At 42.2% G+C, this 18,454-nt stretch overlaps 1 protein-coding gene across 2 annotated transcripts in view; it reads left to right on the top strand.

Moving 5' to 3' along the window:
* SBK1 (SH3 domain binding kinase 1) overlaps positions 1-18,454 on the top strand; it is a 119,151-nt gene that overhangs the window by 93,009 nt on the left and 7,688 nt on the right. For both annotated transcript variants that reach the window (XM_036738435.1, XM_036738436.1), the window contains exons 2-3: positions 16,964-17,175; positions 17,607-17,809. In XM_036738435.1, coding sequence (XP_036594330.1) covers positions 16,971-17,175; positions 17,607-17,809 — 408 coding nt within the window. In that variant the 5' untranslated portion in view covers positions 16,964-16,970. The remainder of the gene's footprint in view (positions 1-16,963; positions 17,176-17,606; positions 17,810-18,454) is intronic.

The following is an 18,454-nucleotide window of genomic DNA, read 5'->3' as shown; positions in this document are numbered from 1 at the left end:
GGACAAAATCAATTAATTGTCAATAGTACCAATAAATAAATGATACAAGATCAATCAAAATTCCTTAAAAGAAAGAACAATAAAAATAACTTTGTTTGATGATCCTCTGATGACAAATAGCAAATTAGGCAAAAAACATAGACAAAGGCATTTGCCACGTCTTGAAGGATGCCCAGGATAAAGTCCAAATTGCATTCCCTAGATATTGAAGTCTTATAAGTGCTCCTGTTTGTGGATAACATTGTGCTTATTGGGTTGTCTTGAAACACTGCAGAAGACTGAGAGCCATAATCACTCAGTAGAGTTTGACTTGACAATCCACATAGGAAAAACCAAATGGATGGAGAGCACCTCTTGTCTAGACTGTTCAATAACATCCCATAGAGCTGGTTCATCAGTATATATAGTTGGATACTGCAGAAGAAAACTGTATTGGGCCTAGAATTCTTTAGGAGGAAAAAAGAGTGATAGATTGCATTTGGGAAATTGTGCTATAATTTTAATAACCCCAAATTTTGCCCTGAAACAAAGACCAAATTCTTTTTAAAATACAATTATTCTTCCACTAAAGCTACATATGGCATTTAATCATAGAATTAAACTTGCAAGTCACCCAAAGGTGATAAAGAAGTATATGGTGGGCATAAGTAGTCAGTAGCATTATTTCCAAAGATGAATCATTTGCATAAAATATATCATCAAAGAGATGTATAACTGGAAAAGGGGGTGGGCCAGTCATGCAGCAAGAGCAAAGATCTTGTAATGAGACTTCTAGTTCCTCTTCTTTTATCCCTAGGATTTGGGTATTTGTATATATAATCATCGATCCTACCACTGTCTTCTGGACATCTCTGCCTGTGTGTCCAATGAGCATCTCAAACTTAACATATGTAAAGTGGTACTCATTATCTTCTTGATCTCTCTTCCAAAATTCCCCATTTTTGTTGAGGGTTCTACAATCCTTCCATTTATTCAAGTTTTTACCTTCTTTGACTCTTACATTGCTCTTACTACCTGTGTCCAATTATGTATGCCTAATCATGTTGACTCTGCCTCTTGCATCCATCTCATTCCCTACGCTCAGCATAACCCCCTTAGAGGAAGCCCTAATCACCTCTTCCTGAACTACTACAGTAGCCTTAGGATTCATCTCACTGTTTCCAGTCTCTTTCCCTTTTAGTCCATCCTCCTTCACACATCTGCTAAAATAATCTTCCTTAGGAGCAACTCTGTGGCACAATGGATAGAGTGTCAGATCTAGAGTCAGAAAGACCCAAGTTCAAATTTAGCCTCAGGCACTTACTGTGTGACCCAGAGTGAGTCACTTAACTTCTGTTTGCCTAAGTTTCCTCATCTGTGAAATGGTGATAATAATAGAAACACCTACCTCCCAGGTTTGTTTTGAGGATCCAATGAGATAATTGTAAAGCACTTAGCACAGTGCTGGCACATAGTAAGCACTATATAAATGTTGGTTGTGGTGGTGGTGATGGTGATGATGGTGGTAGTGGTGGTGATGATGATGGTGGTGGTGATGGTGATGATGATGGTGGTGGTGATGATGGTGGTGATGATGGTGATGGTGATGATGATGGTGATGATGGTGATGGTAGTAGTGGTGGTGGTGGTGGCGGCGGTGATGGTGATGATGATGATGGTAGCACTAGACACTCCCATGTTCAAAAATCTTCAGTGGTTCCTTGTTACCACTAAGATAAAATACAAACTGCCCAAATAGAATCATAGATTTAGAACTAGAAGGGATCTTATTCAGCCCCTTCATTTCACAGAGGAGGAAACTAAGCCCAGAAGAGGTTAAGTGACTTGCTCAAGTATTTGCCTCTTAGAATGCGTAGCTCCCTTCATGACTCAGCTCAGGTACCACATCTAAAGGGAAGATGTTTTCTGATTCCCCTGGTTGCTAATATTCCCTTTCCTCCAATCTTTGTTACACATTTACTTAACTGTACAGGAATTGTATCCTTCAGTACAATCTAAGCTCCCCAAGGAAAGATACTACTTTGTCTTTGTCTTCTCATTATTTTGCACTGTATACAATTAATGTTTGTTAAATATAATTTTAATAAAAGGTATCCAACAGTAATCCACATTTGTTTTTACAAAGTGCTTTCCTCACAACCCTGCAATGGAGGCCAAGTCTTTTTTATCCTCATTTTACAGATGAGAAAACTAAGAATCAGAGAAGTTAAGAAATTTACCTAAAGTCACACAGCTCAGAAAAAGCAGAACCAGGATTCAAAGTAGGTCACCTGGTTCTAGGTCTTTCACTCTCTCCACTCTACCATATTGCCTTTCTACATGCTTAGCAGCAAACGACTGAGGTCCACATGCAGGCATACCTTGGAGATATTGCAGGTTCGATTCTAGACCACTGGAACATCAATAAAGTATATACCACAATAAAGCAAGTCACACAAATATTTTGGCTTCCCTGTGCACATAAAAATTATATAGTCTACTAAGTGCACAATAGTATTATATCTTCAAAAAAACCAATGTATATACATTAATTTAAAAATACTATAAAAATTAGTTTAAAATATTGGTTAAAAATGCTGTCATCTGAGCCTTCAGCAATTAGTCATCTTTTCGCTGGTGGAGGGTCTTGCCTCAAGGTTGACAGCTCCTGACTGATCAAGGTGGTGGTTGCCGAGGTTTGGGATGCCTGTGGCAGTTTCTTAAAATAAAACAACAATGATGTTTGCTGCACTGATTGACAAAAGATTTCTCTGTAGCATTCGATACCGCTTGATAGCATTTTATCCACAGTAGAACTTCCTTCAGAATTGGAGTCAATCCTCTCAAAACCTGCCACCGCTTTATCAACTAAGTTTATATAATATTCTTCTATACTGTTGTGTCTCGGGGAATAGGGAGGCCTCAGGAGAGGGAGAGAGATGAGGGAATGGCCCATCGGTGGAGCAGGCAGAACATACACAACATTTATCGATTAAGTCTGCTGTCTTATATGAGCACAGTTCATGGCGTCCCAAAACAATTACAGTAGTAACGTCGAAGAACATTGATCACAGAGTACCCTAACAGATTTAATAATGATGAAAAAATTTGAAATACTGCAAGAATTACCAAAATGTGACACAGAGACATGACGTGAGCACATGCTGTTGGAAAAAATGACACCAATAAACTCGCTCAATGCAGGGTTGCCACAAACCTTTAATATGTTTTTAAAAAAACACCAATATCCGTGAAGCACGATAAAACAAGGTATGCCTGTATAGGATCTAAGAGATGAGAAAGGGAATTCACTGTGGGCTAGGATGATCGGGGAGACTTCTTGGCAGAGGACCTTAGCCAATTCAATTTCCCTCAACCCTTCCCTTCCTCATTAACCTTATATATGAGGAAACTAAGGAAAAGAAAAGAGAAATAACTTGGAAGTGAGACAAGCTAAATCTTAAAAGGCAGATAGGGCAGAGTAGTAGTGAGCTATGTTTGAAAGAGAGTGAATAGTTGCATCTAGGCTATTGCAGAATATCAGCACATGGGAACTCTGGGAGAATAAGGTTGAATTAGTAAGGTGGGGCCAAAATCCACCTGGGGTAAGGAGTATGATTCAAATGCCTTGCAAAGAAGTGTGTGCAAAACACTGCTTACAGAATTCAGGACAAAATAGAAGACCTGGTCCTTACTGTCAAGACACTTATGATATAATTGTCAAGACAGATACCCCATAAAGCAGAAGGCCTTAACCTAGGATCTGTGAACTTTTTTTTAATTTTTATTTTGATAACTGTATTTCAATATAATTGATTGCTTTTTTAACCCTGTGTATTTTATTTTATGCATTCAAAAACATGATTCTGGGAAGGGGTCTATAGACTTCACCAGACTGCCAAAAGGGTTCAGGACCCAGAAAAAGGTTAAGAACTCCTGATCTACTCCAACCTCCTTGATACACAGATGAGAAAATTAAGGCCCAGAGAGAAGTGATTTGCTCCAAGATACACAAGAAATTAGTAGCAGAGCTGCATCACCTGACTCCTGGCTCCGGGCTCTATCCATTCATTGCACCGCATTTTTGCTTCCTAATGAAAATGACCAGGGACAGAGGAAATGACAGCCCCCAAAGAGGAAAAATTTTTAAATCAGAAAAATTCAGATAGTGGGTTTCAGGGAAACCAATTTCAATAATAGGCTTAGGGCAAAGGACAAAAAAAAAGCTGTGGGATGGAGAAAGAAAAGAAGTCCTAGAAATCTGGATGATCTTTGAGGAAATTGTCCCGAGTCAAAAGGCTGATTGATTACCCTGGGGCAGAGAAAGGAAACCCAGCTGGGAAGCACAGGCAGAAAGGCTGGTGTCTCGGAGAATGTGAAACAGCAATAGGAATGCAAAGCGTGTGGGAACCAAACCAGGTCGCCCAGGAAACGAGGAATCAGCCTGTGCTTCTAGGGTCAAGATCAGGAAAGCCAGAACCAAAAAAAAAGGGGGGGGGCGGGGGGAGTAGCTTTCCAAAGACATAGAAAATAATTGTTACAAGAAGGCACAGAAACAGGTGAAATACTTTTCCCCACCATTATACACACACACACAGAGCTCACAGCTAGAGAAAGAAAGCTATTAACTTGCTGATGTTAGAAGTCTATAGGCTTCTCACACTTAAAAAGTAATAATAACACCTCATATTACACCCGTTTAGCACTTAGTGAACTCATCAGAATGGGCACCACTGCTGAAGAGAGAAGGGGCAAAGGAACAGTCAAGTTAGAAGAGGGGGCCCCCACGGGCTGATTGCATGGTTGGGTTCCCTCTGATCTGTAACACCTAATCCCTTATTGGAATATATCAGTGGATCCACTATCTCATAGGGTGGGCCCCTCTCTCCCCATTCCCACCAGTGCAGCTTTGAACTCACGTCTCAGCCTGACCCATTCTTGGCCACATCCTTTCCCACGGAAGATTCTACTAAGTCTTGTGATGCTGCTACATCACGCCCATCTCTATAGCATAGACAGTCTTCCAGTGATCGCCACTGGAATCAGTGGCATCGATAGTGAACCTTTATTTTGGAGAACTCTTAGGATAGATAGGTCTGCTCAGGGAGTGGACGGGACATACTTTGAGGAAGAGAGGACTGATGGAATTTAATAAGACTGGTCTGTAGTTTTCTTTCTCATCATTGTCATCGGTCTTGAAATCAATACCAGTTTTGCCTGGTAAAAGGAGTTAGATGACTTACCATCTTTCTCTGTTTTTCAAATAGATTGTAGAGTGTAGAAGTTACTTATCCTTAAAAGTGTGGTTGAATTCATGTGTGAATCCATCTGGGATCCAGTGTCCCTTTGAATGTTCTGTCTGATGTCTCCTTCTGAGAGCCCGAGGCAACTTAAGAACCATTCCCCAATAGAGGAAGAAAATACTAAGCTAGTCCATTTCCATCTCTATCAATAGAACCATTGAGTTTAGATGACAACAGGAAAGATTCAAGTTAACTATTGGGAAAAAATTATTTTTAGAGTCTTTAATTACTGGACTATATAACCAAGGAGGGTTCTGTACTCAGTCTCCATTCTTATGAGCCTGTTATTATAGATAAAGTGCCATATACCTGGACTATTTTCAGCTTATAGCAACCTTAGTCTTATAATTTCATTTCCCCCCAGATGCCTCCTGCCTAACGTCAGATGGGCATGGAGGAATGACAGTGAGGCACCTTCAAGATCATCTTGTCCTGCACCCTCCTTTAAAACTGATAAAAACTGAAGTCCAGAGAGGTCAAGTAATCTTCCAAGATAACAAAGCTACTCAGAGGCAGAGTACAGACTTGAATACACATCTGTCTCTAAACAAGTGCTCTTTCTACCACCCCATGACTCCTTTCCTGGATAGAAGGTGCATTTGATGGGCATTGAGACTAGTTTAGCTGAATCTTAGGGCCCATGTCGGAGAGTAGCTGGAGGTGAAGCTAGAAAAGCAGATTAAAATCAGATAACAGAGGGCCTTCAATACCGGGCTAAGGAGTTTGGGTCTTATCCACTAGGCTAGTGGTACTCAAATGCGGTCTGGGAACTACTGGGGGTTCTCAAGATCCTTTCAGGTGTTCCAAGAGAACAAAAAAAATTTCATAATTATAATAAGACATTTTAATTTCTAATATGGTAAATATTTATAGATGTAACCCACATAAACAAAAGCCCTCTAAACAATCCTAAATAATTTTTAAGAGTATAAAAGGGACCTGATGCCAAAAGCTCAAGAACCACTGGGAAGCCATGGGAAATCTGGAGGGTGTAGAGGGATAGGATCAGAGCTTTACTCTCTGGGGAACTATTCTGGTGATCTACGTGTAATAGATTGGTAAGAAGAGACCTAGGAGAAAGACTAGAGGCAGGCAGACCAGAGGGAAGTCCGTAACAGTCCAGGCAAGAGCTGATAAGAGCCTGGCATAGGGGAATGAAGAAAAGAAACAGAATCAAGATCTATAAGGAAGAACAAATCAACAGGATTTGGAACTGAGTGGATACGGTGAGAAAGAAAGACTGGGATGTCAGAGACAAAGATACTGAGAAGCCTGAGTGACTGAGTAAATGCCATTAATAGAAATAGGCTTTTTTCCTGATTCCAAAGAGTGTGTTGGAGAGGGAGAGAGAAGACCTGGGGTATAAAGAGAAAAACCAGGGGCATAAAGAGAAAAACCAGGGGCCTGGAACTTGGATGAGGATGGGGCAGAGCCAAAATTAAGGCAGTCCAATATACAAAGAATGACTTAAGGGAATGGAGGCAGTTTAAGAGGGGTGAGGTTTCCATTTAAAATTGTACTCATTTCTACAGAATATACATTGGGAGAAAATTACAGGAGAAGTGAAGAGAATGAAAGCCCTTATCCCGAAATCACAAAGTCAACCTCCAAGAGCCCACTAAGGTGCCTAAAATGTTTCTCCTCCCACCTTCTCAAGCTTTCTAGAGCTTCTATTCCTCCATGGGCTCTCGACCCCATATAGAATTATTGAAGAAGGGACCATAAGGCAAAAACTGCATCACTCCTCAGGAAGGGAAGTCTCTGTCTGGAAGCCTGCAGTTTGGGATGACAGGGCCACTGTGGAGAGAGTGGAGGGAGCAGTCCTCACTAGGTTTCTACCTGTATCCCTTAAGGTGACAGGCCCATTTTTTGTTTAAGTAAAATTCATAAATATCTTTTTTTTCCATATCACGGTCAATTCTAGGTATAGTTATGCACACAACCCTTCTCCCCCCAGAACTAAACCATCCATTAGAACAAAGAACAGCAGTTAAGCAAAAACAATCAACACAGTGACCCAGTCTGACCAATGTATGTGACGTTCTGCCCTTCTCTGCCTCCCAGCCTCCTGAGAGAAGGAAAATATGTTTCATTATTTGTTCTCTGGAACCAAGATTGTTTATTACAGACACTCAGCATTTCAGTGTCCTTGTGATGTTTTAATTACATTACTGTCATTGTTGTGTATATTCTCCTGATTCTGCTTACTTTACTACACATCAGTTTATATAAATCTTCCTATGTTTCTCTGAATTCCTATTCATCATTTCTTACTGCACCCTGATATCCCATTATATTTATGTACCACAGTTCATCCATTTCCCAGTTGATGGACACCCATTTTATTTCTAGTACTTTGTTATGAAATAAAAGGCCACTGTGAGTATTTTGGTATATTTTGGACCTTTGCTGCTGACTTTTATCTCATTGGGATAATTTGTCCAGTAATGGAATTGTGGGTCAACGTTGGACCCCGAGTTTAAACATATTAGTCAGTTTGCTCACATAATTCCAGATCGTTTTTCAGAGTAGTTAGTCCAAATCAGAGCTCCACCAAAAATATATTAGTGTGACAGGTTCATTTTAATTAGATTAAGGCATTTTCTTACCCAGAAGGCATCGTTGGTACAATTAACCCACCACTTTCCTTTATCACCTGAAAGAGGGCAGAAGCCTAAGGGGGAAAGTTACAGGAGATGAATACCCAAGGTTTGAGCATCATGTCTGCCAGACAGCTCTGAATGCTAAGCCCCAAACTCCTTGGCAAATTTGTTGAGAACCTCTGACTCTTCTAGAGGGCAGAAGAGAGAGTGAAAGGTTTCTTTCTCTTGCCCTAATGATGATTCCATCCTTCAAAAAGTGGCAAAATCAATGAGGGAAATTGCTATTCTTGCTCTGATTCTCATCAAGGAGCAAATTGTAACTGAGGCGGAAAGATGGGAACTTTAAGGGGAAGTGATCATTCCATTTTAGAATCTGTAATAGAAAAGGCAAAGAAAGCTTAGTCTACTGTTTAGAGAAAGGAAGATCCCATAGACTAAAAATTTTCAGGGAAGTCAGCCCAGAAAGCATAAGAAGCTCTTAATGAAATTCTGATGATACAAAGAAAGGCAATTCTGATGAGGAAGAAAAGTGAGAGTTGTCAATGTGGATACACAAAGAATTCATTAACACTTAGATTTTAAAAAGACATGAACAGAAGATGGAAACAAGGGTAGGTTATGGAGAATGAATAGAGGAGTGTGTGATATTGGACCTGTAAGAATAGTGTCAGAAGAGCTAAAGCTCAGAATGAACTGAAGCAATCAGGGAAGCTTAGGACAACCAAAAGTTTTAGTTTGTTTCTTTTGTGTGATTTTGTCTGTGTGTTTGTTTTTTTAGTTTTATTGGGATAAAGAAGAGGAACAAAGAAGAGAGGAGGGATGGCTAGGAAAAAAGATCACAGACAAAGGAGAGAAGGTGGAACAGAACGAGCTTGTACTTTATACCTGTTTTCCCTGATAAGGACAATGCTCCTGGGAGTAGAGAAGAGAAAGCAAAAATGGCTAATCATGAATTGAAATATAATTAGTGAAAAGGAATAAGGGAAACAAGCATCTGTTAAACATTTACTATGTGCCAGGCACTGTGCTAAGCAATTTACAAATATCTCATTGGATTCTCACAACAACCCTGGGAGGTAAATGCTAGTATTTTCCCCTTTACATTTTTAATTTTATTTATTTTTCTGTTACTTTTTAAGTTCTGGATTGTCTCCCTCCCTCCCCACTCCACACTAGAGAAGGCCACCATTTGACACAGATATGTGTGTCTGTGTGTGTGTGTGTGTATATATATATATATATATATATATATATATATATGTATGTATGTATTTTATATACATACACATGCATGTATGTGTTTATCCATGTGTGTACATACATACACATGTGTATGCATACATATATTTATGTATGCATGTTATGTATATATGTGTACATATATAATCTTTGTACATAAAACCATACTATGCATACTTCTATTTATCATTTCTTTCTCTGGAAGTGGATGGCATCATCCTTTGTAGTTAATCTGAGTATTTGTAATACTCAGAATACCTTAATCATTCACAATTATTCTTCGAACAATATCACTGTTACTATATACGACGTTCTCTTGGTTCTGCTCATTTCACTCTTCATTATTTCATAGATTTTCCCCATTTTACAGCTGATCTGTCCATTAGGAGTTCAAATCAGCAGGCCCAGATGAACTGTTTCCCAGAGTACCAAGAACTGGCAAACACCATTGTCGAGCCACTGTTGGTGATTTTTGAAAGATCTCAGAAAAGAAAAGAGGTCTCCAGAGGACTGCAGTTAGGGCAAATGCTATGCCACATTTTGAAAAAGGGAAGAGAGTAGATCCTGCTGATTATAGGCCAGTGAACTTGACTTTGATTCTTGGCACAAAATTATCGGACCTGTCACTAAAGGGATGGTTAGTGGAAATCTAGAAAAGGAACCACAGAAAGCCAGTGTTGCTTCATCAGGAACAAGTCATGCTAGACTAAGCATATTTCCTTATCGAACAGGGTTATTGGATGGAAAAATCAAGACAGTATTTTAAACATAGCTTACCTAGATTTCTGTGAAGAATTTGATAGTCTCTCATGCTATTCTTGTAAAAAAAAGATGGAAAGCTAAGCAATAATTTTTAATTTATTCAGTTAATGTTAAAAATAGATACATGACCATTACTACATCACTATAATTCTCATTGGAATTTTCCTTCAGAATAAATAAATAAGTAATACTAGAAATAATGGTAATACATGTTAGGTAATATGAATCTAAAATCCATACATACCTATAAAGTTGATATCTGTCTTGAATTTAAAAAACAATAAAAGCAGTAATTTAATATATAACTTTAATAATACTTTATTATTATATTAATACTTTAATAATAACACTTTATAAGGAAAACAGCTACTCACTTCTTGGTTAAAAGCTGAGAAATAAGAGGTAATAGTACAATTAGGTAGATTCTGAGTTGGTTGAATGACTGGACCCAAAGAGTAATCATTAATGGTTTGATGTCTGCATGAAAGGCTTTCTCAGCTTCCTAGAAAAGCATCTCAGACTTCTAGGCTTGACCTTGGCCTAGCTACTTCAGTGACGTGGACAAAGGCATAAATGGGCATGCTTATCAACTTTGCTGATAACACCAAACAAGGAAGGATAGTTAACCCATTGGATAACAGGATCCAAAGAGATCTGAACAATCTAAAACACTGGGCCCGGCCTAAATAAGGTGAAATGTAACAAGGATTAATGTAAAAAGTCTTACCCCTGGATGAAAAAAAAAACAAAAAAACATTTTTCACACCTTCCCCTCCCCCTACTCCTTTGTAGAAGTTAGGATCCACAGATGTGGAGTACTTCATATAACATCAGACTTTGGGGATATATGGATTAGTTTTGCTGAAGTTTTTTTAATTTTTTATTCTTTTTATTCATTTTTTTCATTTTTTAGAATTCTTTATTGTGAGAGTTTTCTGGGAGGAGGGGGAGGGAGAATGATACAGGGGAAATATAGGAGATATAAGCCAATCAGTAAAAATCTATTTTTTAAAAAAATCAGCTCCTCAAGTATAAGGTAGGGCTCGCATAATTAAATGGCAGTTCACCTGAGAAAGAGCTAAGGTTTTTTAGCAAACTACATAAACTCAATCAGCATTGGAACAAGGCAGCCCAAAAAGCTAGATCTTAGACTATATTAAGAGGAGTATAGCTTTCTGACCTAGGCAGGAGATCATCCCTCTCTGCTCTCCCCTGGTGAGACCACACAGTGGTCAACATAATCTTGTGTTCTGGGCACCACCTTTCAGAAATGACATCAGTAAGCTGGAGAGAATCCAGAGGAGGGTAACTAGGATAGTGAAAGGCCTCAAAATCTTACTCTATGGGAAGGATTTGTTTAGCCTGGAGAAGAGAAGTCTTAGGGGAACAGGATAGTGGGATTCAAGTGTTTGACAGGCTGCCATACGGAAGAGGAATTAGATTTGTTCAGTTTGGCCCTGGAGAAAAATAATAGAAGCAATAAGTAGCAGGTGCAGGGAGAGAGATTTTAGGTTTGATATAAAGAACAGTTAGAGCTATCCAAAAGCAGATGTGCTGCTTCGAGAAAGAATGAGCTCCCCTTCCCTAGCAGCCTCCAAGCCTGGGTCATCATTTGTCAGGTGTATTATAGAGGGGGCTCTTGTTCAGATTGGAGCTGGATTAGATGGCCCCTGAAATCCCTTCTGACTCTGAGATTGTTGTTCAGTTTGCTTAAATTCACATGTTTGGGGTCATCTGCTCCCCACAAGTCAGGCAGTATTTTAAAATGTTTTTATCTTATTTTTATTTATATCTTTTATTTAACATGTTACTCATTTCTGAATGTTGTGTGAATTGTGGTGAGGATCCAATGAGATAATGTTTGCATGTGTAAAGTGCTTTTTAAACCTTGCTATATAAATGCTGGTAATTCTTAATGTACCCCTTCCCCTTCCTGTACCCAAAAAGCCATACTTTGTAGCAAAAATTAAAAAAGAAAAAAAATCACCTCAACAGAACTAATCAACACATTGATAATGGCTGACTGTATATGCAGTATTTCACATTCATAGTTCCCCAGCTCTGCAATGACACAAAGGAGATGCATTTTCTCAACTCTTCTATGGGACCAAGTTTAGTCATTATAATGATACAGCATTCAATTTCCCCTTTTTTATTCTTTCCATTTACACCGATGTAATCACTGATATGTATATTGCTTCTCTGGTTTTGCTTACTTCGCTTTGCATATTATTTTTCCCGTGCTTCCCCGAATTCTTCATATTTATCATTTCTTCCAGCACAGTAATATTCCACTACATTCATGTACCACTGGTTAGCCATTCCCCAATCAATGGACACCTACTTTCCATTTCTTTGCTATGAAAAAAGAAGAAAGTTTCTATCAATATCTTGGTATCTGCCTAGCAGTGGGATCTCTGGGCCAAAATTTGTGGATATTTTCGTCAGTCCTTCCACATAATTCCAAATTGTTTCCAGAATGGTTGAACCAATTCAAAGCTGCACCCACAGTCTATTAGTGAGCCTGTTTCTCTGCAGCCACTTCAACATTGACCATTTCCATCTTTTGTTATCTTTGCCAATTCAACTAGAGTCTTATAGAATTTAATGTGTGCACATTTGTGCCCTCTCCCTAGAGGAAATGATAGGGACAAAGGAACCAAGGTCATTAGCATCCAGTCCACCCACATTGTCTTGAAAGCATATAGGAGAGTGCCTCATCTAAACTGGTACCTGATACTATGGCAGCAGCTCTGTCTGGGCAGGGGCTGGGTCCAGGGACTGGATGAGACATGAAAGGCTGGCATTGGGGTAAGCCAGTGGGAGTGGGTGATCTCTCTGGGCTCGATGAGGTTAGCACTATACAAAGGAGAGAGGGCAAGCAAGCAGTCAGAATCTTGTAGCCAGGAGGTTGTGCCGGGCATCAGCGCAAAACAGAGTTGAAGGAAGAAACCAAAATAGATTCAAATGAAGAGCAAAGTCTGGTTCATCCTGTCTCTCTCCAAAGACAGGTGGTGCTCCCCCACTCCTCCCTCCACAAGTGTGCACTCCCATGCATACATACACGCAGAGGCTCATGGGTTGTGTACACACGTGTCAGCCCTGGAGCGACAGCTCCTGAGAATTCTCCGAGATGGGAGGTCTGCACAGGTTCCTGAAAGTGGGTCAGGAGGGATCCACATTGTAAACACAGGCATATACTTACTGAGATAAGCCTATCTCCTATCAGCTCTCCCTAACCAAGTTTGTGGGACTCAGAGAATCGGTAACAAACTTGGAGATCAGCAGGAGGGTTTGTGTCTATTCCCCCAGTGGACACGAGGCTCAGACGGCTCCAGTGGGGACCTGTCTCCATGTTTGTTTCTATGAGCCCGGCTAGGCAAAACCCTAGATAAGACAGCCAAAGGGGTAAAGGGTTTAAAGGCAGTCTCTTGCCTAACTCCTGAGTGAGGGCAGCAGAGGGCAATGATTCTGGTACAGGATTTGGGGCAAAGAGGCCCTGGGTCAGGTTCTTCCTTTAGGACTTTACCTGTGTGACCTCAGGCAAGTGACTTCTGTACCGAAGCTGCTACTTTGTAAAGAGGGGGATGGGAGGGAGAGGAGGGTAGGAGTGGGGCAATGGAAGCAATAGACAGTTGGAAGACATACACAATTAAAAGAAGTGAGTTAGACTAGATGATCTCTGGGGTCCCTTTTCCAGGTCTAAATCGGTAATCCTATTTTAAAAAATCATCTCCCAGGCCTTGCTTTCTACCTAAAATGAGGGAGTTTAGACCAAATGATCCGTAAAGAAGCTTCCAGCTCTAGATCTCATGATCCTTCCATTGTCAGTGAAGGAAATTAGATTAGGGAGGGGGAAGCGCAGCTTAGAGTCCGATGAATGCTTTAACGGGAAAGTAGGATAAAGCAGTGAGCTTCCCATCTCTGGAAGTATTCAAGCCAAAACTGTTTGTAAGGGATATCAGAGCAGTTAGGAATTGAGATTAGTTCAGCATTTCATGAACCATGGGCCAGCATCTCACAAACTGTCTGCTCTATGTGCCATGTTGCACTGCTCTGTCTCTGAGGAGCTTTGAGAGGCACAGGGCAAAGAAAACAGGATGCAAAAAGGAGGAGGCGGTTTTTCAAGCTTGAATGTCTTAAGAAGCAAAAACCACTGGTAGTCAAAGTTTTACAAACCCGTTAAAATGTACTTTCTTCCCACGTGCCCTTTCCCTCTCCCCAATTACAACAAGGATAGGACTGTCTTGTAATTTCTGCTGTGCCCTTTGTGAGTGAGTGAGTGGGAGGTGGGGAGGGGAAGGGTCCTGGGGAATGACAATTCTGTGTAAAGTTTGGAAGCCAGGCCAGAAATGAGCCTTGGTTAAATGATATATTTGAACAGCCAATTAGATTTGGAGTCAGAAGACCCAGGTTTAAATCCCATCTCCGCCACTATGATCTTGGGCAAATCACTTCTCGTCTTTGGGCCTTCGTCTCTCCATCTGTAAAGTGGAAAAGGTGGGCTAGGTGATGGCTAAGGGACCTTCTGGTTCTAAATGCTGTGATTCCCCCACTCACTCTGGTATCCAACCTGGAGGCCTAGGCTGGTCTCTGTATGGAGGACCGAAGGCCGTTGTCACTCCTGAGCTGGACACAGACGGGGAGGAGAAGGCCTGGCTTTTCCGATAGGGTCTGACTTGCTGTTCTTAGAGGCCAAACAAAGAGACCCCAGACAAAGAGACCATGCAGCGCTGTTGTCTGCCCCATGAGGCCGTTTTGTGGGACTGATGGGGAGAGGCCATTGAGTAGGAAGCTGGGAGCTTGTACCGCACAGCATGGCTCAGAGACTGCTTCTGCTCTGGGGCCAGGGGTCTGGAAGCAATGGCTGATCCCCTGGGGGTCTGAGGAACAATGATGCCGTATTAGGGCAGTCGACACACACCAATAGCCAGAAACAAATCTGGGTACGATGCAGCTTTTGTCACAAGCTGGAGATTCTCTGCCCCATTTCCCCAGGTACCAGACACACCATTGTAAACTGTCTCTGGCACCACCCCCAACAGTATTTCACAGGAATTAAAATAATCCCAACTCCTCTTTCTAAAGCTCTTCATCATTTGTACAATGCTTTATAGACAACTGTATGAGGGCAGCAGTACAAGTACTGTTATCTCCATTCTACAGATGATAGAACTGAGGCTCAGAGGGGTCAAGTCATAAAGTTAATAAGTGATTGACCTGGGATTCAAAACCAAGTCATAACCATAAAGCTGGGAAAGAACTCAAAAGTTATCCTAATCCTATTTCCTGATTTTACACAAAAAATAAACAAAGGCTCAGGGAGGTCTCTACCATACTGCCTTTCTGGGAATATCCAAGTATCTGCACCCTGCCCAAGAATAGAACTCTTAAGAAAAGCAGCTACCCCCAGATCATCCTTCATGGATGCCCAGCTAGACATTTAGATATTCCTTCTCTGGCTCAGAATTGGGCAAATTTGTCTCCTTTCCATTGATCTAGCAATAAACAATGAGATAGTCCAAGAGGAGGGCAGACGTATCATCTGTGGTCAGCTAATCCCTCCTCCCTTCAAGGAAGCCTGTACTCAGGAGAACTAGAACCCATGGTTAAATTTCTAGTGCGAGCATTTATGCTTCAGAAACTGGCAAATACTACAAATCGAGACTTGATTTATTGTTTTGTTGTGTAATGTTAATTAAGCTTAAAAATGTGTCATGAATACATTTTTTTTCCCAGAGAGTTAGTTGTTAAACATTTACCAGCACACCCCTGCATGTATCCCAGTACAGAGTAATTAAGGGTTTGTCTAAGAGCTCACTCCTATGACAAACCATCCACTTTATCCCTGAGTAAGGGCTTAGGCCTCTACCAGTTCCCCCAGCTGGCCTCCCAAAGGACCAAGGAGCAGCCAAAGCATAAGTGTTCTCTCTCTCTCTCTCTCCCTCTCCCTCTCCCTCTCCCTCTCCCTCTCTTTCTCTCTCTCCCTCTCTCTCTCTCTCTCTCATGGAAAGACACTTGTTGCCCCCTAGTGGCTTGTTGTATTAAGGACCTTGTCCTTACTTCCACAGGACAGCAACCAGAGAGTTGTTTCAAAACCCACCAGGACCCCACTCTCACCTTAGGCTTGAATTTGTGGCAAGGTCTGAGCCCACAGAAGGGAGGCTTCCTTGGTTCCAAGCCAAGCAGCCTGGTTGGATGACCTTGACCCTGGTCTCTCCATACCCCACTCTGCCCTTTGGAGTTAGTGGCATTGCTGCAGTCACATACATAATTAGGCACACGTGGTATCCCCCAAAGTGTAAAAACATGCACACAGTGGAATAAATCCCCCTTCAAATATACAAACAGCACTAAAGTGCCACTCATATATAGTGGTACATATACCCCACCCTCTGTTTCCATAGGGGCAGCTAGCTGGCACAGTGGGTAGAGCACTGGGCAATCTGGCCTCAGACACTTCCTAGCTGTGTGACCCTGGGCAAGTCACTTAACTCTGTTTGCCTCAGTTTCCTCATCTGTAAAATGAGCTGGAGAAGGAAGTGGCAAACCACTGCAGTATCTCTGCCAGGAAAACCCCAAATGGGGTCTCAAAGAGTAAGAGTTGACTAAAAGGACTGATCAGCATATTTCTCTATTAATATCAGCACACACTGTCTGCTGCTCTCTCCCCAACATATATGGTATAGATAGGAAAGAGTGAGGATGTGGACATGGACTTTCAGAGCCATAGATCATAGCCTGAGAACTAGAAGAAACCTCAGAGGCCATGTAGTCCACCCCCTTCATTCTACAAATGAAGAAATTGAGACCCAGAGTGACTAGTGACTTGACCAAGGTTACATGGGTATCATCTGAGGCAGAATTTGAACCCAGGCTTCGGGACTCCAGAACCAGTGCTCTTGCCAACATTCTCTGAGCTCTTGGGAGGAAATAGGTATTCAGCGTTATTGATCTCTGTCCTCTTTCCTCAGTCATCTTTCTTCAGCCCAATGAGAGCTACAAGCAGGTCAAGCCTCCATTTACCCTCAGCCACCCCGCTCTAGCCTCAGTTTGATCTCTCTCTCCTCCATGCAGGGAGAAGATGAGTGGGGGCTGCCCAGAGCAGGAGCCCCCCCGTGCGCTGGCCTGCTGCAGTGGCAGTGGTGTGCCCCTCCTCACGGAGGATATGCAGGCCCTCACCATCCGCACACTCTCGGGCACGGATGTCAGCAAGCACTATGACCTCATCCGGGAGCTGGGCAAAGGCACCTATGGCAAGGTGGACCTGGTGTCCCACAAGAGCACAGGTGGGTTCCAGGATGGCCTGAGTCCCTAGATGGGCTGTGCCCATTGTGCCTGAATGTCCACAGGAGCATTAGGGCATATACATCTACTTGCGCACTGGAATGTGGGTTGTACACATCTACACACACAGAGATATGTAGCCTTTCTACCTGGACTGGCATACAGATGCGGTTCATATGTGCCAGCAGACACACAGGTATAGGGGGGACATATTTCGGTGTGGGTTATATAACCCACATATGTAGTCTGCATGTGCCCATAGAGGGAGGGGACTGTCTCCAGCAAGGGCATCACCCAGTAGAGATGTGAAGGGTGGGAAACAAGAGGGAGATGAAGGAAAAGAGCCAATGGCAGGCTAATGGTACCACACACACACACACACACACACACACACACACACACACACCCCCTCACAGCATTATCTCACTTGCAGGGACCAAGATGGCTCTGAAGTTTGTGAATAAAAGCAAGACAAAATTGAAGAATTTCCTTCGAGAGGTCAGCATCACCAATACACTCTCCTCCAGCCCTTTCATCATCAGGGTCTTTGACGTGGTGTTTGAGACCGAGGACTGCTACGTCTTTGCGCAGGAGTACGCACCCGGCGGGGACCTCTTCGACATCATCCCGCCTCAGGTATCCTCCATGGCCCAGCCTGTGGCCCCTTCCCTCTGGAGCCAACATCTGGGGGGACGTCTTCTTCTCTCCCTCCGGGACACTTCAGCCCAGCCTGATCTTCCTTCCATTTTCCCCACCTCTCCTCCTGACCTCCCCAGGAAGGTCCTGGGGATCTAGGGTCTGGGAACTTGGTTGGAGCCTGACTGCTGGGGGAAGGAGGAGGAGAATGGAAGGGCGCCTCATCTCTTTGTGGGCTCTTCACTTCTCTGTCTCAGAGGGGAGCCAGAGTACTGACCCACAGGCTAATCTGTGGGGCCCTGGTGAATGATAATAATGATGGCATTTACATGGCGCTTTAAGGTTTGCAGAGTGCAGTCCTCACAAGAACCCTAGGAGGTAGGTGTTAGTATTTTCTTCATTTTACAGACGAGGAAACCAAGGCTGAGAGGTTGAGTGACTACCCAGGATCACGCAGCTAGTGAGTGTCTGACAGACCAGGGCAGAAAATCCTCCTCTCCTCCAGAAGCCAATCCCAGCCAAGCACAGGGCAGAGAACAGGCTTAAAAAGTCCAGTAGGAGAAAGGGGGATTCGAAAAGCTTGAATTAAAATAAAGATCAGCTCTTTCCCAGGGGGTGTGATTAGGGTTAGCAAGAAGTACTCCT

The sequence above is a fragment of the Trichosurus vulpecula genome, chromosome 9 (assembly GCF_011100635.1).
Source record: "Trichosurus vulpecula isolate mTriVul1 chromosome 9, mTriVul1.pri, whole genome shotgun sequence".
NCBI lineage: Eukaryota > Metazoa > Chordata > Mammalia > Diprotodontia > Phalangeridae > Trichosurus > Trichosurus vulpecula.
This window is presented reverse-complemented; position numbering and strand designations above follow the sequence as displayed.